A 23,311-nucleotide genomic window follows, 5' to 3' on the forward strand; every position below is an offset into this window, starting at 1 on the left:
AGGAGAAAGATATAAATAGAAAGTAGGGGACAACAGCTTCGCTTCACTTGGAGGTCGCCACTGATGATGTTATCTAGCCAGGTAATGAAACGTCTGGATATCAAACCTACAGCTCAGCGAGCAAACCTACAACCTAAACCTCAACCTGAGCTACAAACCTTCACTAACCTTGCGAAAATACAAATGGTTTCATTGAAGAAATCAGAAGGTTTATGTTCTTGGAAAAGGCAAATGAATTTGAAGAGATGAAAATCACAAAGCCATGTGCCTTTACTCAAGGTTTGCATCACTCGTTTTATGAGCAACTAAACAAATACCTGCAAATGATATCAGCTGAAGATGTTTGTGATTTTTAAACAATGTGGCAATGCTTTTCAAGCATAATCTTAGGTGGTGCTGATGAGAAGGTTGCTTGTGGTTTTATGCAAAGTGAAGACAGTATAACCTTCTTGTGTGTGCAAAGTCATGGGAATGCATAAGGTGAAATTGAAAATACACAAAACTAGATGTTTCAAATACAAAGTTCATCTTCCTTTTGATTACAAAACCCAAGTAATGCATGGATGGAAACAGGCATTGTTATTTTTGTGCCTTGTGCAAAAGATAAATTTGCACAAGAAAGAAATGCCTTACGATTCTAAAGTTGTGCCTTTTGTTGGATAATTATCTTGCTCAACCCTCACAGAACCTGGGAATGGCAATATCTTTGTGCATTTTCTCCATGTTATGAGCAACTAAACAAATACCTGCAAATGATATCCGCTGAAGATGTTTGTGATTTTTAAACAATGTGGCAATGCGTTTCAAGCATAATCTTTGGTGGTGCTGATGAGAAGGTTGCTTGTGGTTTTATGCAAAGTGAAGACAGTATAACCTTAGTTATACAAGTTTAATTCATCCAATGGATCAATCTGAAAATGGTTTGACATTTAAATTTAAGATGGTTTATTCAAAGTAGACCAGAGTGCATTGTACTGGCTTTCCATAAGAGTATTTCTCATGCAACCAGCAGATTCATAGAGTTGTAGCATCCCTACAGTGTGGAAGCAGGCAATGCGGCCCATTGAGTCCACACCACCCTCCAAAGAGCATCCACCCAAGCTCTATCTTGTAACCCTACATTTCCCATGGCTAATCCACCTAGCCTGTACATGTCCAGACTGTGGGAGGACACCGGGGCATCTGGAGGAAACCCAAGAAACATGGGAAGAACATGCAAACTCCACACAGACAGAAAGCTGAGACTGGAATCAAACCCAAGTCCCTGGTGCTGGGAGGCATCAGTGCTAACCATTGAGCCACAACTTATGTCACCAGCATGCACCATTCCCAATATATGCCAAATAAGGGGAAGTTTATGTTGTCTATCTTATTGTTACTTGGCAAAAATGATATCTTCATAATGTTTTACAATTTACAAGCTGTCAATATAGTCTGCATCTTTACAAGAAGTTAATTTGTTTTAGTACAGGTAGAATGGTTCTGACTGTTATTACAATTTTTCTTGAAATTACATATTTAAGGCATATACGCTCACTGCCATGCAAATTAATCTGTTTAGTTAGACTTACAGATTAAAAATAACTTTGCAAACTGTTCAAAGATAACGTTGCCAAAACCAATTTATAAGACATTATCCTTCCATGACAATCTTACCATGATCAAAACAAACATATAATCAAAAGAAACAAGGCAATGAATAATCAGTTCAAATGAGCTGATGTATTTTACGTCAAATTTGCTAAGCAGGTTTTAAAATTAAAATTGGTAAAACAAGACTTGTTCATTTCCGGCATTCTTCATGACATGAGAGATGTTTTGCATCCTATTTTGCTCTGTTTTTTATTTCTAAATTATTTTAAATGCAACATTTGGAAGAATATATAATATGCATTTGGAGTTCCATCCATTTATTATGACTGACTTTTTAGCTTTGGCTGAATAAAAGAGGCAAGGTTGGTACCATGCTTTCTTGCACCTCATATTAGCTGTTTGAGGGCAGAATGGAAAAAAGCCTGAGAGCAGGTAACAAACTCACTGTATGACTAGCAGTTAGAAAAGCAGATGTGAATGAAAAAGAATGTCACTTGCAAAAAAAGAAAAATAGTTTTTAAATAGATAATCCTAACTAATTCAGTGTCACATAGGATCACAGAGAGATCCGTGTCAGGATATCGAAGATAATGGTCACTGAATGATAGATGCTTGCTGGAAAATTAGGTTAGTGAGGAGTTTAGAATGCAGTTCTGTTACTACCAATCTCTTATCATGTCAACCTTCCTCGGAAATATCTACAGTCTGCCCTATTCCTCCAAATAAAACAATATGCTCAAGATTAAAATTAAGTTTCACCATAACATTGTAAAATCTCTGAAGGACCAAACCAAAGTTGCAACTGCAGCTGAGTTACATGCCTATCCCAAATAGATTGACTGCAAGAAATGAAATATTTGAAATCAAAACCACAAACTCCATACTTTTTCACAAGTGTGTTAATGTTTTTAATGCTGCTATCATATATTTTGTCCATGTTAGAGTACATTGGTAACAGTAACATAGTGATAATGTTACTGGATTCATAATCCAATACCTTATTGTATCAGCTAAGGAATATAAATTCAATACATTAAATAAAACTGAAATTAAACCCGAATAGCAGTGATGAAAAGCAGAAAACTAGGAACCTCTCATAAAAAGCCACCTGACCTCAGAATCTGCCGAGCAAGCCCCTCAGTTGTATCAAACTTTTATGGAAAAGGTAAATACGTCAAACAATTCTGTAAATTAAATAACATTATGACAAATGTTACTTAGCCCCTTCATCAAACAACTTTGTAACTAATATTTGCATTTCACAGAGGATAAAATTAGATTAATGAGATGTATCATGTGTAATGTGCAGGGAACTACTGACATTAGAAGAATATTAGTAGCAATCCCAGGCCATGATGAGACATATCCCAGGCTGCTGTGGAAGACAATGGAGGAGATTGCAAAGGCTCTGAAATTAATTTTCAAATTTTCTCTGGCCACAAGAGGGCTGCCAGAATCTGGAGGACAGCTAAGGTGATACCATTATTCAAGAAGGGTGGTAGGGATAAACCAGGAAACTACAGGCCACTGAGACTAATCTGTGGTAGAGAAACAATTAGAAAAAATTCTAACTGATAGAATTAATCTCCACTTGGAGAGGTAAAAATTAATCAAGGATAATCAGCATGGCTTTGTAAGTGGGGAGAGATTGTGTCTAACAAGCTTGATTCAATTTTCAACAAGGAGACTTGGTGTGTAGGTATGGGTGGAGCAGTTGATGTAGCCTATTTGGATTTCAGTAAGACTTTTAACAAAGTCTTGCATGGCATAGAATCCCTACAGTGAGGATTTCATATTACTGCCAGGAACTGTGATCAAGTCGAGGGAACTGGTCACATTGAAATCCACTCCAGCTCAACGATTAATCATCGTTTCAGAAGGAAACTACAGAATATACATGAATCAAAATATTCACAATATTCAGGCCATACTTTGGGATTGTCGAATTGTAAACATTGCTCGTGTTTCAAATCTGAAACACTAACAGAAAATAGAAAAGACACTCAACATGTCAGGATACAATCTGAAACGCACACCACATAAGATCATCGGGGAATGGGGAGAAATTACCTGGTTAAACCGGGACAACAGGAGAAAGTGGGAATCTCTGGAAAAGGAGCAACAGGATAAAGACATATCATTGAGTCACAGAACAGGATAAAACACAGTGAGAATCCCTGACGTGCTCAGACTGCATACTGGCTAAGAAGTCATGAGCCACTGGGATACAGGCAATTTGGCACACAGAACCCAAAATTTGTTTGGTGGTAAGAAGCAGAGGGTAATGGTCAAGGGTCTTTTCGTGACTGATAGCTTGAGTCCAGTGGTGTATCACAGGGTTCAGTGCTGAGACCCTGGCTTTTGCTGTGTACATTAATGATATAGAAATGAGTGTAGGAAGTATGATCAATAAACTCGCAGATCACATAAGACTGGTGGTGTAACAAACACTAACAAGGAAACCCTTAGAGTTGATTTGATTTGATTAATTGTAATCACATATACCTAAGTTCAGTGAAAAGCTTTCTTTTCCAAGCAGTACACACAGATCATTGCAAACAAGGACATGCAGATCATAGGGTGCTCAGACAGAAAAAGGCATACAACTGCACAGGAGGCGCGCAAAGCAAGATCAACATTAGCAAGATCAACATTATTTGAAGTCAGAGAGGTCCATTCAGCAGTCTGATAATGGCAGAGAAGAAGCTGTTCTTCAACTTGCTGTGTGTATGTTCAAGCTTCTGTACCTTCTGCCTGACGGAAGAGATTGGAAGAGAGCATTACTGGGATGGGAGGGTCTTTGTTGATGTTAGCAGCCTTTCCGCAGTCATGAGGAGCGTACATGGAGTCCATGGATGGGAGGTTGGCTTCCATGATGGACTGGGCCGTGCACGCAACTTTCTACAGTTTCTTATGATCCCGAGCAGAACAGATGCCATACCAGGCTGTAATGCACCTGGATAGATTGCTTTCTATGGTGCATCAATAAAGGTTGGTAAGGATCCTTTTGGACATGCTGAATTTCCTAAGCCTCCTGAGGAAGAAGAGGTGTAGTTGTTTCTTCTTGACCTTCTGGATTTTCGGACAATATAGACAAATTGATCAGATGGGCTGAACAGCAAATATAATTTAATCTTGAAAATTAAAGTTGATGCATTTTGGGAGGACTAGCAAGGCAAGGGAGTACACATTGAATGATTGGACTCACGGAAGTACATAGGATCAGAGGAACCTTGGTGTACATGCCCACAGATCCTTGAAGGCAGGAGGACAAGTAGATAAGATTGTTAAGAAGGCTTTGGGCCAAATGCTAGAAAACAGGATTAGAATAGATGAATGCTTGATAATTGGCACAGACGCAATGGGCAAAGTGCTACAAAATCTCTATGAAAATATTTATAGTCAGCAAGTGACAACAGTTATACAGGACATTGGTTAGGTCACTATTAGAATATTGTGTGCAATTCAGGTCTCCTTGCAATAGGAAAGATGTTGTGAAACTTGAAAGGGTTCAGAAAAGATTTACAAGAATGTTGCCAGGGTTAGAGGATTTGAATTATAGGGAGAGGCTGATTACACTAGGGCTATTTTCCTGGAGGTTTGAATGCTGAGGGGTGGCCTTAGAGATGTTTATAAAATCATGAGGGTATTGGGACATGGATAGGGTAATTAACAAGGTGTTTTCCCCATAATGGGGAAGTCCAAAATTAGAAGGCATAGGTTTAAGGTGAGAGGGGAAAGATTTAAAAGGGGGAAACTTTTCCACACCGTGGTTGATGCATGTATGGAATGAACTGCCAGAGGGAGTGGTGGAGGCTGGTACAATTACAACATTTAAAAAACATCTTGATAGGTAGATGAATAGGAAGGGTTTAGAGGGATATGAGCCAAATGCTTGCAAATGGGACTAGATTAATTTAGGATATCTGATTGGCATGGACCAGTTGGACTGAAGTGTCTGTTTCTGTGCTGTACATCGCTTTGACTCCATGACTCATTTAAACAACTGAAATTTGTGCTTGCATAAATGACTTAGAAAAAGACTTTTTGTACTAAAATGTGTGAATAGATGATACTTCTCAGGTCTAAATAACACTACTTTGTGTTGTTTATTTATTTACTGTCACATGTACTTTGTTATAAAACATACTGAAAAGTGTTGGCTAGTGTTGCCACTCTCAGCACCACCTTAAAACACAGAACAATAAAGCAAACATTTATTTTTAATTAATTTATTAGTTTTCAGATTGCATCTTCAATTCTGTCATCAGTCCTGATCCTCATGGCACACAGGAAACATCAAGAAACACGAAGAGCAGAACAACAATACTGACCTTCGTTTTAGGAGATTGAGCTGTGAATAAACCTGAAGAAACATGCTTGAAAGAAAGCAAATGAGGGAGGTCACCGTGCAAATGGGCTGTTGTGGTGCAGTGGAAGTGTCCTTACTGTTGAATCAGGAGATCCAGATTCAAATCCCATCTTTTCCAGAGGTGTGTAATAACATCTCTGTATTATTTATGATACAGATAATAATTACACAATCATAAGCTCTATGTTCTGAAAGGGACATATGCATACAACTGATTGTACTTTGGGGCTTTTGTGGTGCAGTGGTAGTATCCCTACCTCTGGGTTAGAAGACCTGAATTCAAGTCCCACATACTCCAGATGTTTTTTCATAGCCTGTCTGAACAGGTTGATTAAAAAGATTTAGAACATGCAAGTGGGCTAGAAAGTCAATCTTTAGCATCTACAATCCTCATTTCTCCTAGAAAGTCAAGCTTGAGCATCAAATCAGGTTCAATTCTGATGAAGGGCCCTGACCAGAAATGTTGACTTTCCTGCTCCTCTGATGCTGTCTGACCTGCTGTGCTTTTCCAGCTCCACATTTTATCGACTCTGACTTCCAGCAACTGCAGTCCTTACTATCTTTATCTTTGTAGAAGTTGGGGATGAATGGCACCAACAGGTAAAAGGCAAGTTCAAGATTAGTTGCAGAAAGTAATGATTTTGTATAAACAGTGATTAATATCTAAATAAATTATGGATGCAAAAATTCTGTGGAGTCATTCAAATGACAGATGCATGCTGTGGTGGGTGGGAAACCCACAAGTTCAGCCCACAAGAAGGCTAAATTAGTGGATTTACCTTATCTTTGTGATTTTGGCCGCTGTAGTCCTTTAACGTGTTTCCTTTGTCATACTCATGCCACATAACTGTTAACGTACATCCAACACATTGGTCACTGCGATTCGAGAAGGCAGCTAACCCTTATCCTCTCAAGCGCAATTAGGAACGAGCAATAAATGTTGTCCTGCACGTAACAATAGGAATTATTACACTCGCTTTGGTAATTTCACTAAAATTCAAGCAAGATGAACACTGTCAATGGCGATATTGATTGCAATCGTATACTGAGAACACCGGTTTCATCTTTCCGTTAAATGGTATCAAAATAGGTAATGCCTTTAAAACCAGATATTGGCAATCGTCCCTAATAAATGACACCTGATAGTTTGATTGTAGCGTCACAGACATGAAAGATTAAAGTATATATCATGTTACTGACGATATTACATGAGCTGAACAGATTCATTCAACCTCATAAACCGCCCTATTCCCAAAAAACTACACCGGGAGCACAACGGGCAACGCTCTCTGAGGCATCCTCAAATTTGCCTGAGTCGGAGGGAATTTATTGAAACTGGGTATCATCCTTGGAGATGACACCACCGAAAATTTAAGATGTATCTTTTTTTAAAAAAAAGTATTCGTTTCCCTCACATCCTCTCATAAGCCTTCCAACGTCAAAGCCCTGATTCACACAGACGGTGACGGCACTTCATCGGCCGACTAAGATGAAGCAGTGCAGGGTCTTAAGTGGCGCTGTCGCATTGACGTTTCTTACGGAGTTGGCCGGGGTTGTGTGTATTGCTGAACCGGCCTGGCTGATCGGGTCATTGATGTGAACGTGGTGACAGTCACTGGAGTGCGAGAGGAGGAGTAGGCGGCGGCGGCGGCGGCGGCGGCAGCGTGAGAAATAAGGCGGATGGAGCATTTGGAACATTGTGTTGAAGTCTGAGCGCCAGGCCGGCGGCTGCCATGGTTTCCTTGGGTAAGTTGTGACACAGCATTCCTTTCTGGATCATTGAGACACCGATGACTCGAGTCACGATTGTTTCTGGCCTCCACATAATGACTTGCAACATTTTCACTTACGATCTTATTTCCTTTCTGTCAGCGTTTTCATGTTCGTTGTACCATTTGATTTCTCCTTTCATATTACAACTGAACTCCGTTTAAAACCAAATGGCAATTGGTAGCGACCAGGGTGGCCAAAATACTGTGTTATGGTGTGGAAGCTAAATCGCTGAGACTTGGAGAAGTTTTTGTTCTTTTTAACACTGGAACAGCAATCTGATTTATCTAAAAATGCAGAGTTTTATTTTGTTCGTTTGGCATTAATTTAGTAGATCGAATTTGAATCCATGATTTGAACAATATTTCCTCCAATCTGACCATCAATATTTATGATTCTTTATCTAACTCATCCCGTACAAAGAGAATCAATTTGAGTTAACTAACATAAACGTTAACAGTTATGTGGGGTCTTTACTAATAAGGAATTTGCTATTAGAAGTAATAGTGATGGTTTCAATTGAAGCAGAATTAAAATACTACCGATGCTGGAAGTCTGAAACAGGAAGTGCTGAAAATACTCAGATCAGGCAGCATCTGTGTAGAGAGTAACAGAGTTAACTTTCAAGTCGATGACATTTGATTAGAATTTAATATAATTGCTACCACGAAAGGTGAGTGTGGGTAATGTTTGACACGTACTATGTTAGACTGTAACAAGTTAACTGCAAGTTAATGTACAGATTTCAGTGAAACTTGGTAGAAGGAAGAACTGATTATTTTTGTCAAAGATGGGGTCCATTCATTAACATGGAGTGAATTGACTTATTCTTTTTGATTGTTATGAAATATTTAATTTGGAACGTTGTAGATTAGTTTAGAATGTTGTGTATTGTTTAAGCTGCTCTGGAGTTTATTGTTACGGCTGTCAAAATGAGGACAGTTTTTGAAGTGGGTTGTTGGATGTGGCCTGAAGTCTCCTCCGTAAGATGGAAACCCTTAAGTAAAAAAGTTTTTTTCAGTGTTGTATTTATTGACTATCAACCAGGCAGGGAAAAGCCTTGAGAAAGAGCAGGATAATTGTAATAACATTGCATTTAACACAGCATGGTGAGAATATGCACTCTACTGTGTAGATATGTTTTTAGTCTGGTTCGCTTTGGATCACTGGTAGTTAAATATAATTCTTTTGTTCTGTAAAAAAATCTGGTTATAATGTTATTTTAATGTACATTTTCTTTTAATATCTGTGTGGTCAGTGTCAAACTAGGAATTCAGTAACATCCATAATAGGGAACATGTGTTTTTGGAAAATAAACATTGATGGTAAACCTTATTTATCTTTCCAAGGCAATGAGCTATGGTGGCTACAGATCCACTTTGCACAAGAAATCTCTTGGTACTTTCCCTAAGCAAATATTTTCATGTATGATCTTTGGCGTGTTCATAGGCATCTGATGTTGTGCAGAATTACATTTAAAGTCAAATTTATCCTTGTTTAAATTCCACTTACACTCCTTGCAGCTTCTCTTTTGATCATAAGTAGAAAGGAGCCATTCTAGTGGGTGGCACGGTGGCACAGTGGTTATCACAGCTGCCTCACAGCGCCAGGAACCCGTGTTCAATTCCCACCTCAGGCAACTGTCTGTGTGGAGTTTGCACATTCTTGCCGTGTCTGTGTGGTTTTCGTCCGGGTGCTCCAGTTTCTTCCTACAGTCCAAAAATGTGCAGGTTAGGTGAATTGGCCTTGCTAAATTGCCCGTAGTGTTAGGTGAAGGGGTAAATGTAGGGGAATGGGTCTGGGTGGGTTGCTCTTCAGCGGGTCGGTGTGGACTTGTTGGGCTGAAGGGACTGTTTCCACACTGTAAGTAATCTAATCTAACTTTTAAGTTAACTTCTTTCCTTCTTCTTTAGAAATTATTATTCTTGTGTCCCACCACTACCCAGCTGAGGTTTATTCATCAGCGAGACAGTATAGTCCTGGTATGACGAAATCAGTATGATGTTAAACTAAGCAAAGCACTCCTCGGATTTGTTTAATCCTTCTAGGTCACTTCAGATCACAACAGTTAGTAATTTCACAATGCAAATTCTTTTATTTTGTGTGACTTTGCAGCTGAGTAAATTTTCAAAACTTTTTGGATGTGGAATCACGTGTTCATGATTTTTTTTTCCTGCGTGTTCTCAGCAAATGCTTGCAAGAACATCTTATCTATCCTAACTTGCCACAAACAGTAACAACTACCTAAAGGAAATTAATACAACTCACATTGATAGAGTGACATTTATAAAGTAATCAAAAACTGGTCAGAGTTGTAGCTTTTAAGGGCTGCTTTAAAAGATAAGAAAGCAGAGAGCAGAATAATAATTCAGTCCTGTTGGAGTTATGCTTCAGTGGAAAACATTCATTATGCTCAAATGCAATAGTAGAAAAGCAAAATTTTGAGTCCAGTATAACTCTTCTTCAGAACAAATGCTGCTCGACCTGAGTTAATCAGGACTTTCTGTTTTTATCTGTGTCTCTAAAGTATACTTGAAATATGCTACCTTTTCATGGTGACGTGTAATTGGCTTTTTGGGTAATATACACATTTCTTGTGATAGAATATGAAGACGTCAGCCTTTTAAAGTTTGGACCTAAAGTCTGTTTTTAATTTCTCGAGAAACCAGCTTAGCAGAAGTGCAGAAACACCGGGGACAGGGGCAGATTGGGATGGAGGGAGGATAATTTCCATAACTCTTCTACATTTGTTTTGGTTTTTGAAAATAAGTTGTCAAATGTAATTAGGATTGTATTATTTGCCTTTTGACTTTTTGTTTTTCTTTTACTCTGTTAGGCTCTGTTAGTTACCTCCTATGTAACACTGTGGTATAGTAATCAATGATGGATAAAATTCTGGAAGCCCTCGTCACCTCTTCACATCCCCTACCAGTGAAGAAGGGAATTGTGAAGAAAGTGGTAGATGCAGCCGAGAACTCAGTTGACCGGGAGCAATGCAAGGCAATGTTTGATCTGACAACACGATTAATTTTAATTGGAGAGGATAATTTCCAGAAACAAGTGGGTCATCAGGTACTTGATGCCTATGCCAGGTACCATCGTTGTGAATTTGAGGAATTCTTCAACAAGGGATTTATTCTAAATCTTCTGCAACAAGGTTATGGATCACTAGATAAGAAAGATATTGCCATCATTGACTATATCCACATGGGACTAAAACTTATTATGAGCTGCCCTTCTGTGCTTGAAATCTTTGGCTGCATGCACACTGAGATACTGCGACTAGTTTGTGAAAGACCAGAACCTTTGCTGTGTGCTAGGTTGAGTGAGTTGTTGTCTGACTTTGTACATTGCATCCCAAAAGGTAAATCAGCAGTACTGTTTTGCCAGCAGCTAGTAAGGACTATAAGTCAGTTCCAATGCAGTGCAACACAGGAAGAAGAGATCCGTGGATTTATTTCTCAGGTGAACAAAGTAAGCAATTTGTTGCAAAGCATTTGGAAAGCTGAGCCTGGTGCACTTCTGCCTTCTCTACAAGAGGTATTTGTGATCATCTCAGCTACAGGTAAGGAACACAACAGGGAATAAGTTTTTTTTTAAAAAATGGTTATTTGTTTAGACTTTCTCAAGCATTTAATTTTCAAATGTTTGTGCCTTTTCCCCATTCTTCTATTTGCCTTAATAGATGAAAATTGTTGTGAGGTATTATAATAGTTCTTTTGTGTCAGTAAACTAATCTGGCAGGGTGCTGCTCCCTGTTCGTTGTTCCCTCTACTGGACTCAAGTAAGTGGAACTTGTCAGATATAAAGAAATTCAAAAATTATTTGTAAGTTCCTTTGCTTTTAAGAATGATTAGCAATAATATTTAGAGCTAATAGTCTACCTGTCTATTTAATTATCAAATTGCGTCTACTTTTCAATTTTCCTTCATCTGTAGATCAGTTATTGAATGCTTTCTTTGAAATCAAGTTGATATCCAATTCTACATTGGGTTGTTCCAACAAACCAAATAAGAGTTCTTCCACCTCTTGTTTTACAGATTCTTTATTTGAACCATCTATTGCCCTAGCAAGCCTCGTTCAGCACATCCCATTACAGATGATTACAGTTCTCATTCGAAGCCTGATCACAGATCAAAATGTTAAAGATGCCAGCATGACTTGTGCACTCTGCAGGTAGTCACTGATCTTGCATTTATGAAACACCTCACATTCTCCAGATGTGTCAAAACACCTCTGAGCTGTTGAATTGTTTGCTGACTTAGCAGTTCCTCATATGTGGGTAAATTTGGCTGTTTCCTTGTGCAGATACTGTTTTAAAACCTGTAGTGATGATTAATAATCAAGGAGGAGAAAAATTAAATTTATTAGAAGATCTTTTTTGAAATTTCTCCTGTGTATAAATAGTGGGTGCAGATGTGATGTGAGTTTGTTATAGAACAAGGAGGCACATCAAAGAGTGAAATCTGGAAGCTTGTTGGCCAAGTGAAGCATGGTGGAAATGTGTATTTGTTTCTTTTTAAGAAAAAATAAACTAGATGCAGTCAACTCAAATTTTCAAAACTCTGAAGACCTTATAGGTAAGGATATCAAAAAAATGGAACAATGTCATTACTTGAGACACAGGGAAACTGTGGTATTATTGAATGGCTGAGGAGCTAAATTAAATTCAGACTTTGAAGAATCCTTGCATTGAGAGAGCATGAGGCTAATAAAGCACATGCTTATGAAGAAGTTGAAATTATACTCCTTTTTCCAATAATGTGAAGCAAGCTGTCAGAGATATCTTCAAACAATGGATGATAAGGGAAGGAGAAAAGAGAAGTGAAGATGCTTATTGCAGGAATTTCAGAGCATGGAGCCTAGGCAACTGAAGGGAAAAGAGCTACACATGATTGAATGGAGAGTGGATGCAGCCATGTGGGCCAGAGAGTAGAGAATGCTGGAAGATATGTGGGGATGGGGGAGGTTCTTGAGGTAAGTGACAGAAGCACGGTCATGAAAGTATTTAAACAGTGTGAGAATATCAGAAATTTAACTTCATAATATTGTCAATTTAATATTCAGTCACGGAGTGTGATTTTGGTCTTTGCTGTGGCAGAGCCTGATTTGAAGACATTCAACCATTCACCTGGGGGTACATTGGGCAATGTCTATCAAGTTAGTGCCTACGCGTTGTTCTCCTATAAGGCATGTTTCATCAACGCGATTTGGCTGTGACGCAATTGGTGAATTGGGGAACGGTATGTTTAAAATGCAAACTCCCATTGACTATTACACAATTCCACCCATGTTATCTTTGGTCCACTCTAGGTGTTTACTTCAGGGTTAGCAAAAGAGTTTGGACGGCAGGGCAAATGTTTTCTGATCTTAATGTTAATGAGGATGTTTTTAGAAATTATTGCAAAAGAAAAAATTTGGATTTCAAGGTTCTCCTCATTCTGGACAATACATCAGGCCACCCTCCCATCATTGGTAAGCTTTCTGAAAACATCGAAGTGCTATTCCTACCTCCAACACAACATCTCGCATTCAACCTATGGACTAGGATGCAGTAGCAGCTTTTAAAGCTTATTATTTAAGGTGCACATTCAGGAAGCTGATTGCAGTTACTGAGGGGGATAATGAGGACAGTGTTCTTCAATATTGGAAGATCTTTAAGAATGCTATTGACATTATTGTGGAGGCCAGGGATGATGTCAGTAAGGACTGCTTGCATGCGAGTTGGTGGAAGCTTCTCCCAGACTTTCTCCATAACTTTAAAGGCATTGAACTGTCTGAGGAGCTTCCGGCAATCAAAGAACATTATGTTGCTCTTGCAAAACAAGTTGCAATTGAAGAAGTGGAGACTGATCTCCAACAACTTGTTACTGCAGCAGAAATTGAAATTCAAGATGAAGGCTATGAAGTCCAGGATGCAGCACCAGGAGAACTTTCCACTTCTCTTTTGTCTTCTATCCTGAGGGAAGTTGAGAAGCTGTTTTTTTTTTTTAGATTACTTGCAGTGTGGAAACAGGCTCTTCGCCCCAATAAGTCCACACCGACCCTCCGAAGAGCGACCCCATTCCCCTACATTTACCCCTTCACCTAACTCTATGGGCAATTTAGCATGGCCAATTCACCTAACCTACACATTTTTGGACTGTGGTAGGAAACCCACGCAGACACTGAGAATGTGCAAACTCCACACAGACAGTTGCCTGAGGTGGGAATTGAACCAGGTCTCTAGCGCTGTGAGGCAGCAGTGCTGACCACTGTGCCACCGTGCTGCTCTTCGAAGATAATGACTACAATGCAGAATGCAGCAGGATAGCAGTGAAGGCATCAAGCCTTACCTGGCATCCTATGAACAGCTTCTTCATGAAAGATGGCCAAGCAGCAAAAACTAGATGCCTTTTATAAGCTAAACCCCAAGAAACAGTCTGAGGACAATGAACCACAGCCATCCAATTCTGGACTAAACATTTCCTTTTGTCATAACCCTGTATCAGGACTGCACCTGAAAGTAATGATGATGACCCTCAGCCTCTATGTTAATACATTACTGTAATTCATCAAACTCAGAAACCCCTTGGTGTTAAATTTATTCTTTCACTAAAATATTTACTTAGGCTGTGCTGTCATTTGTGATAGGCTAACTACAATTTTTGTTTCAATTTTTATTGATATTTTTGGTGGTTCTCCCCTACCTCTGTTTTTCCCGTGGGCCCACTTATTTCTATTGCGCGATTTTCCAAAACACGAGGTTGCACGAGAATTTAATTACCGCATTTATAGCAGAACAGCCTGTATTTGCTAAAAAGAGAAATGAAATGAATACTTTTCATTTTGTACTCAAAAAGATTGACCCACAGGGAAAAGAAACAGAAAAAAACAATTTATATAGCTTAAGAGGTTGGCATTGTTTGGCATGGAGTCACAGCTTGAATTGTGAATTACCCTAGTTAACTGATTAAATTCGAACTAGGCAGGTTGACTCTAATCGGTCAGAGCATTGGGATGCAGCAGGAATTGTGTGCCTCTGTAGCCCTTCAATCAGTGAAAAATGTGTAGTCTGTGGACTTGCAAATTATCAGGCCCTCTGGTGTGAATAAACTTTAGCATATGCAATGAATTATGCTGTTAACTCTTTTCTTTTTAGTAATGTTTAAATTCTGTACTGCTAAGAAATTATTATTTTCATTTTTGAGACAAATTTATAACAGAGACCAAACTAGACATATAAATAAGATTGACTGTTTAAGTTTCCTCTAAATCCTATGTATTGAATTTCTCAAAATGTGAGAAGCATTTACCAATGTTCATTTCCAAATATGGTATTTATTTCCCCCAATTATTTCTGCCTTTTCTCTTTTTTTAAGGAATACATTGTGTGCAGAGTTAAATGTCTTGTCTATTGTGTGAATGTGTATCTGGGATTAAGGAGATAGGGTCTCTTCAGTGTGGGAGTAGGCCATTCAGCCCATTCAGCCCATCAAGTCTACATTGACCCTCCAAAGAACATCCCAGTCAGACCTACCCCATACCCTATCCTGTAGCCCTACATTTCCCAAGGCTAATCCACCTACCCTCCACATTCCTGGACACTATGGACAATCTTCATCACAATGAAAAGAAGTTTCCTTACTTTCAAGCTGATTTATACCCCAGAATGTTTGGTACTGATGTAAAAAGCTTTTGATCTTCCTCCCACAAATAATTCCTATCTTGATGATTACAAATCAAGATGGTGTCATGGCTACAAACCATGGATAGGGTCTAAGTATCACAGAAATTGCTATGTAGAGAAGGCAGAATTAATGTTTTGGGTCAAGTGACCCTTCAGAACTAGCAGTACATCAGAAACCAGTTCTAAAGAAGGGTTACTGAACCTGAATAATTGATTCTGCTTTCTCTCCACAGATGCTGCCATTACCTGCTGAGTTTCTGCAGCAATTCCTTTTTTTTTTGTTTAAGATTTCCATAATCTGTAGTTCTTTGTTTATCTTAGGATCTAACTGTTACTGGTTTTATGCTTTTGTGTCCTTTTTAGAATGATTGACTGGCTGTCCTGGCCATTAGCTCATCATGTCGAAACCTGGGTGATTGCACTACTCAAAGGATTGGCTTCAGTCCAGAAGTTCACTATCCTTATAGATGTCACTCTGCTTAAAATTGAACAGGTAAGTTTGATGATAAACTAAGTGTACGCATCCCTTGTAGACCATAGGACATGAAAATTGATATTTCCAGTGTGAGTATATGAATGCTAATGCAAAAGTGTTCGTTATATTTAACATTCCATTTGAATGTTACAAAGATAAATTTTGTATAAGCGTATATGTGAATACATATCACATTTTTAATATTACCATCAGCTGCTTCTGAAGAAATTGCAGGCAGATGCATACACTGCTGACTGGTGGATAGGGCTTTGAGGAGTCAGGAGGTGAGTTACTGGCTGCAGTATTCCTAGGCTCTGACCAAGGTGGTGCCAATGTGTTTGTGGTGAGTCCAGTTGAGCTTCAGGCCGTTGGTAACCCTAAGGATGTCAGAGGTATGGAGCTCCTTGATGCCATACTCCGATTGATGTCAAGGGCTGTCACTCTCACCTCACCATTGGAAATAATGAATCTTGAAGGTTTAAAGACTGCGTTGTATCACTTCAGAGGAAACTGCCTTTGCCTTTGTGAAATATCAGTATTTGGAACATCTTTTGGTGTTTGAAATTACTTGTTCTGCTAATTACGGAAAAGTAGCATGGTATCAGCATTTAACGTAATACAGAAATCTACACAGTAGTGAGAAAAAAAAGTAATCTGTTTCATTAATAAGATTTCAGCAAAGCAAAATGGTGAACATTGCAACCGAGCAATTGAAGTTTTTCTTTCCTATCAGTAAAAACAGAGTTTTCCCATGCTGCTCAGTGAGTTAAAATATTTTATAACCTCAGCATGATTTCAAACAATCATGAACCTGCACTGCAAGCAAGTATGCATGATAATAGCTGCAGCAATATATCAGCTGTATTATTGTGCCTGGAAAGGACACTTTTTATCTCATATCCTTTTTAATCTTGCACGCTTGTTTGCTCCAAGGTCAAAATTTATTGTACTTTGTGCTGTTTGTTCCATGCCTACAGCTGCTATATAAATGGAATAAATTGTCTTGTATTCCTGAAATGCTGCTTTTATTTACCATTCAGTGAGCTTGTAAATATATTTACAGAAGTGTTTGTAGATTTCAAAATCAGAACTTGCAGTCAGAATAACTTGAGGGTAATTGGATTTAACCAAAATTGCAGATGCTTTTGCATTTTTCTTTAATGTCCCACAGTGCATCAGGTCAACAAAAGAATTGCACTAATTAAGGGATTGAGTTACCATTTGTAAATAAGTGTAACACTGATAAATGTGTTTGTAAGTGGGGCCTGTGAATGCGGTGCAGGGAAGGGAGGCACACTGGCCAGTCTCTGGAACTGAGATTCAATCTTTGGTGTGTACTGAGGTGGCAGATATCCATAAAGCTGTGTTGCAGGCCCTTTCCCTGGCCTCCGTATCCTGAATCATTTGAGATTGAGGTCTTTTCTCTTGATTGCGATCAGTATTATATTCTGAAAGTACAAACGTGAATGTAGGTGAGAGCTGGTCAAAAGATATGAACCCTTAAAATGCAAACTTTCATGTGGGTAATGACCAAATACTGATGTACAAAAAGCTGATTTATGTCCAGTGGATCCAAACAACAGGTCAAGGCCTTTCTGTAGTTTGACTGGAGTAAATAAGTTAGTGGGAAAATTGTTATTTCATGACTAGTTATTGGTGAATTTATTTTCTGTGCCAGGTATTTCATCGTCTTTGGTATCCTATTGTGCGACCTGGTGCTTTAACAGTTCTTTCCCACATGCTGCTCAGTTTTCAGCATTCTCCAGAAGCCTTTCACTTAGTAAGTAATCCTACTTATTTAGAAAGCCAAACTTAGTAGGTGTTAATTCTGGTTCATACCTTTTACTTTCTGTGTAATTCTACTTAGCTTAAACATAATTTTTCAAGTAAATTTGCAGGAACAGCAAATTAAAAATAAACAAGTCAAAATGAAGGACATTTGCTATATATTACAGTAGCTGGCTTTGTTATGAACTTGAACTATTCGTGTCTATTTTATGTTGATTTGTTAATGAACTAGATGCCAAGAGTAAAATCAAACATGAGAATCTGGATCTTGGTCCATTTAAATTAAGAACATTTGAGAAGACACAATAGAAGATTTGTACTATTGAAGGTTTAGTCCTGTTAAGCAATTGGCAGACTAAATGCAAATTAGATTTCATATTGATAGATATATTCAAGATCGGTGGAGCGAGTACAGTGAATGGAATATGAAGCAGAAATTGATTGTTTCATTATCTGGATAATAGCTTCATTGAAACAAAGTTTTTTTTTAAAAGTTCTGGGAGATATGACCAAGAACAGTAGAGTCTGGAGACTATATGTTAAGATTCTGCAGTGAGCTCTCAAAAAATAAAGCACAAAGAAAATTTACAGCCCCTTCGGCCCTCCAAGCCTGAGTCGATCCAAATGTACTGTCTAAACCTGTTGGTCAATTCCTAAGCATTTGTATCCCACTGCTCCCCACCTTCTCATGCATCTGTCCAGACGCATCTTAAATGAATCTACTGTGCCTGCCTGTACCATGTCTGCTGGCAACGCGTTCCAAACACCCACCACCTTCTGTGTGAAATACTTGCCGTGTGTATCCCCCTTAAACTTTCTACCTCTCACCTTGAAAGCATGACCTCTTGTTATTGAAACCTTCACCCTGGGAAAAAGCTTGTCTCTATCCACCCTGTCTATACCCTTTATGATTTTATAAACCTCAATCAGGTCCCCCCTCAATTTTTTCTAGTGAAAATAAACCTAACCTACTCAACGTCTCTTCACAGCTAGCACCTTCCATACCAGGCAACATCCTCGTAAACCTTCTTTGCACCCTCACCAAAGCGTCCACATCCTTTTAGTAATGTGGCGACCAGAACTGTACACCATATTCTAAATGTGGCCGAACCAATGTCTTGTAAAATTTTAACATGACTCGCCAGCTCTTATACTCAATACCCCATCCAATAAAGGCAAGCATACCATATGCCTTCTTGACCACTCTGTCCACCTGTGCAGCAACCTTCAGGGTACAATGGACCTGCACTCCCAGATCTCTCTGCCCATCAACTTTTCCCAAGGCTCTTCCATTCATTGTGTAATTCGCTCTAGAATTAGACATTTGTCTGGATTGAAAGCCAACTGCCACTTTTCCGCCCAACTCTCCAGTCCTCCTGTATTCTCTGACAGTCCCTTATGCTTTCTGCGACTCCACCAATTTTTGTGTCATCTGCAAACTTGCTGATCATACCAACAGTGCCCTCTTCTAGATCATTTATGTATATTACAAACAAACTGTGGCCCCAATACTGACCCCTGTGGAACACCACTGGTCACAGTTCAGATTGTTAACACTGTGCTAAGTTCTGGTTATCCACACTTCAAAAGAAAAATACCATCTGAATTTGGGATGCATTTGAGATGCAGTTAGATATTACAGAGTGTGAGGTGAAGAGTGACTCCACATGTATAGGAGGTGAGCATTCATGAAGATTTAGATAGTCAAGTTCAACAGTCTCGAAGTTAAGATAGATGGTTAGCAGGAACTTTTTGGAACTATGCAAAAAATTAAATTGACATAGGAACAGTTTATCAAGAACTTTTCCTCACGGTAATCAGTATAAGACTAAAAGACCTAAAATTAGTAAGAAGGAAACTTTAAAATTAGTTTGAAGGAGGACTTTATTCAGTGGTATACTTTTGGAATAATCTGCCTTGTCATTGAAACAAAAATAAGGCAGCAAAATAAGATTGGGTGCTGTAATTGAAATTCTAAGATGAGCTTTGACAGATCAACTTGAATGGCATCCTTGATTTTATTTAAACTTGCTTTTTTATTATGCTCTTCAAAAATGTTCTGGACAAAATTATAAAACGTAGACAGATCATAGAAAAAGATAACTGGTTCAGAAGCATTTGTAAAGAGAAAGAATTGGCTTAACATTGTCATTTGTCTGAACTACAGGATGATTTAAATTTGAACATGTAAAAACAATTTTCTTTTTCCCTGAAATTTGCTCCATTTTAAATAATTTAAATAAAACGTGTATGAATGTTCCTTTGTTGTTTTATTTTAGAATACCTCAAAGCACATGACATGCTAAGATTATTATTTTTGAATACAAGTGAGTAATTTGTAGGTAAGCACAGCAATCATGCTGCAACTAGCATTACACAAATAGGCAAAGTTAAATAACTATGAATAAATTATTCCATATTTACAGTCAATCAATTATTTCATATTTACACCCTGTTAATGAAATTACATTCCAAATTGAAGAAAAACAAGTTCCAATCTTGCATTTAATGCAAGTTGGAATAGGTGATGTTCTTTTCCAAATTTATTAAATCACTGTAAAGAAAAAGCCTCTGAGTTAATCATTAGAAACAAGAAATTTCAACATTGATACGTCTTTGACCTTGTCAGCATACTAAAGTCTTTATTTGGGACTCGTGCTTAATGTGATTCTTCACATCAGTTCCTTCCTGTGTTTAAAAGTTTGGTTTATTGCAGGTGATGACAGGCCTGGTTGAGTACAACAGAGTATAACCTAGGTAAAAACACTGGAGCCACTTTGGCTCCAACATTAAAGTCCAGAAGCTCAGAGAAAACCAAGGTTAGCATGAAAACTGTTGATTGATACATGATGATAAGCTTGTGACTGAGTTATGAGTAGTCACTCAGGGCTTTGACAATCCACCTAAGATGACAAATGGATGACTGGATCACCTGACAAGGTTTACTGGATTTTCGAGCAGCAGTGGTAAAGTCACGGTAAATTCGAAAATGGTAATCCTGTCTATGTTTGAGCCAGTTGTTTGGGAGTTGCATTTCCAATCTACAACAGGATGAAAATTGGAATTGGAAGTCAGCATCAGAAAGCTTTCGGAAGAGATATTATCAGATCCAGGGTACATAGAAAATCTACCTGGAGCATTGTCCTGATGGCAAGCAAGATGTTGTGGTGTTAGAAATAACAAATTTAAGCTATTAGAAGGAAAATAATAAACACATCTCAATTGATTACCAGGATAATCAAGAGAAATGTTGTATTTTCACATATGATGACATTTTACATGTGACATTCCATAATCTCTCCACAGATTGTTCCTCATATTATAAAACTAGTTCAGTTCTTGAAAGATGAAGATTCACCTACCAGTAAAATCTTCCTCATGCAGTTGACTGAGTTGGTACATTGTATGATGTATCAGTATTCTGGGTTCCCTGATCTCTACGAACCTATCATTGAAGCCATTAAGGTAAGAATCTGAGAGCTAATAATGGGAAACATTTCTGGCTGAATTTTAACAGATGCTATGATCCATATTCTCTTTCCAGCTAAAAGATCAGTGGGGAGCCAACCCACCCACCTGACTCCACCGTTCATTTAATAACTGCTTCAGGTAAAACTTCTGTCCCGAAGTAGGGGCATTCCTACCTCAAGGTACCTGTTGACTAATCTAATTGGCCAGCAGTTCTGTAGTCCTTTCAGAACCAGTTGGAGCACAGGCAGTTCCCCCATGCCAAAATGCCCAACAAGCTCAGGGTTGGGAGTCTTGGAGAAGGGTTAAAGGTGATGAGATAGTGTTTGAGAGGCTGGGGAGCATGTTAAAGTGAGTATGATCTTTGTAACATCTGTCCTCATATGTCCCACAGTGAAGGTTGTCCATTTTCCCCTTCCCCACTTTGCCTAACACCAGTCTATGCAGCCAATGCTGTTGGATGTCCTATTTGAATCATTCCCCCACCATAGGTAAAAATACCAGTAGCAGTAAGATGTGTCCCTTAATGGGTCACTAAGGGCTATTTAAGGTCCTCATTAGGCCCAAAAGTGAATAATCTATGCCTCCCTCATTCGGTTTGAAGGTTCAAACGCATCAAAGAATGACAGCTGGAACACCACCCTAATACTATTAAGTCACAACCAAATCAACCAGCGGCTTCATGGAAGGTAATGGAAATTAATTGCAATTGTCCCAGTGCCTATCTGTTCTACTTTGTGGTGAGATTGGCCAAAATGAAAATCCAAGAATCATATTTCACTTTTAATCTCTATTCACTGCACATGATGTAATAGTGCAATTCATATCATCACTACATGTTTATAAAAAAAATGCTTTTCAAACCTATGATATAGAAATATATCTACATTTGGAATGCTCATGCATTACTCATTTAAGTTGTGCAGCACCTGAACTAAAGCAAATGGTGAAATATGTACAGGTCAGCATGTGGGAAAGCAAGATAGGTGAATGTTTTGAGCCTTCCTCGCTGTCCGCTACACCTCCAATTTTGGTGTCATCTGCAAACTTACTAACTGTACCTCTTATGCTCACATTCAAACATTGATATAAATGACGAAAAGTAGAGGACCCAGCGCTGATCCTTGTGGCAGTCCACTGGTCACAGGTCTCCAGTCTGGTTTAAAGAAAAAACTCCACTATCACCCTCTGTCTTCTACCTTTTGAGTCAGTTCTGTATCCAAATGGCTAGCTCTCCCTATATTCCATGAGATCTCACCTTGCTAACCATTCTCCCATGGGGAACCTTGTTGAACGCCTTACTGAAGTCCATATACACCACATCCACGGCTCTGCCCTCATCAAGCCTCTGTTACTTTTACAAAAAACTCAATCAAGTTTGTGAGAAATGATTTCCCACAGACAATGCCATGTTGACTATTCCTAATCAGTCTTTGCCTTCCAAATACATGTAAATCCTGTCCCTCAGGATTCCCTCCAACAACTTGTCCATCACCGAGGTCAGGCTCACCAATCTATAGTTCTCTGGCTTGTCCTTACCACCTTTCTTAAGTAATGGTACCACATTAGCCAATCTCCAGTCTTCTGGTACCTCACCTGTGCCACAATACAAATATCTCAACAATGATCCCAGCAATCACTTCCCTAGCTTCCCACAGAGTTCTAGGGTACACCAGGCCTGTGACCGGTGGCGTGCCACAAGGATTGGTGCTGGGTCCACTACTTTTTGTTATTTATATAAATTATTTGGATATGAGCATAAGAGGTATAGTTAGTAAGTTTGCAGACGACACCAAAAGTGGAGGTGTAGTGGACAGCAAAGAAGGTTACCTCCGAATACACAACAGGATCTTGATCAGATGGAGAAAGTGAGGTCTGCAGATGCTGGAGATCAGAGCTGAAAATGTGTTGTTGGAAAAGCGCAGCAGGTCAGGCAGCATCCAGGGAACAGGAGAATCGACGTTTCGGGCATAAGCCCTTTTTCAGGAATGAGGAAAGTTTGTCCAGCAGGCTAAGATAAAAGGTAGGGGGGAGGGACTTGGGGGAGGGGCGTCGGAAATGTGATAGGTGGAAAGAGGTCAAGGTGAGGGTGATAGGTCAGACGGGAGTGGGGGCGGAGAGGTCGGGAAGAAGATTGCAGGTTAGGAAGGCGGTGCTGAGTTCGATGGATTTGACT

The 23,311-nt window shown here is 39.0% G+C and overlaps 1 protein-coding gene and 1 long non-coding RNA gene across 2 annotated transcripts in view; one reads left to right on the top strand and one right to left on the bottom strand.

The window, feature by feature from the left end:
* Window positions 1-7,614: 7,614 nt before the first annotated feature.
* The window catches only part of usp38 (ubiquitin specific peptidase 38), a 38,290-nt gene continuing 22,593 nt past the window's right edge, over window positions 7,615-23,311 (top strand). The window contains exons 1-6 of the mRNA XM_043674155.1: window positions 7,615-7,711; window positions 10,572-11,300; window positions 11,776-11,911; window positions 15,768-15,897; window positions 17,558-17,659; window positions 20,974-21,132. Coding sequence (XP_043530090.1) covers window positions 10,616-11,300; window positions 11,776-11,911; window positions 15,768-15,897; window positions 17,558-17,659; window positions 20,974-21,132 — 1,212 coding nt within the window. The 5' untranslated portion in view covers window positions 7,615-7,711; window positions 10,572-10,615. The remainder of the gene's footprint in view (window positions 7,712-10,571; window positions 11,301-11,775; window positions 11,912-15,767; window positions 15,898-17,557; window positions 17,660-20,973; window positions 21,133-23,311) is intronic.
* The window catches only part of LOC122539384, a 49,846-nt gene continuing 43,595 nt past the window's right edge, over window positions 17,061-23,311 (bottom strand). The window contains exon 3 of the long non-coding RNA XR_006309062.1: window positions 17,061-17,327. This is a non-coding gene — a long non-coding RNA (uncharacterized LOC122539384). The remainder of the gene's footprint in view (window positions 17,328-23,311) is intronic.

Source organism: Chiloscyllium plagiosum, chromosome 32 (assembly GCF_004010195.1).
Source record: "Chiloscyllium plagiosum isolate BGI_BamShark_2017 chromosome 32, ASM401019v2, whole genome shotgun sequence".
NCBI classification, from domain to species: Eukaryota; Metazoa; Chordata; class Chondrichthyes; order Orectolobiformes; family Hemiscylliidae; genus Chiloscyllium; species Chiloscyllium plagiosum.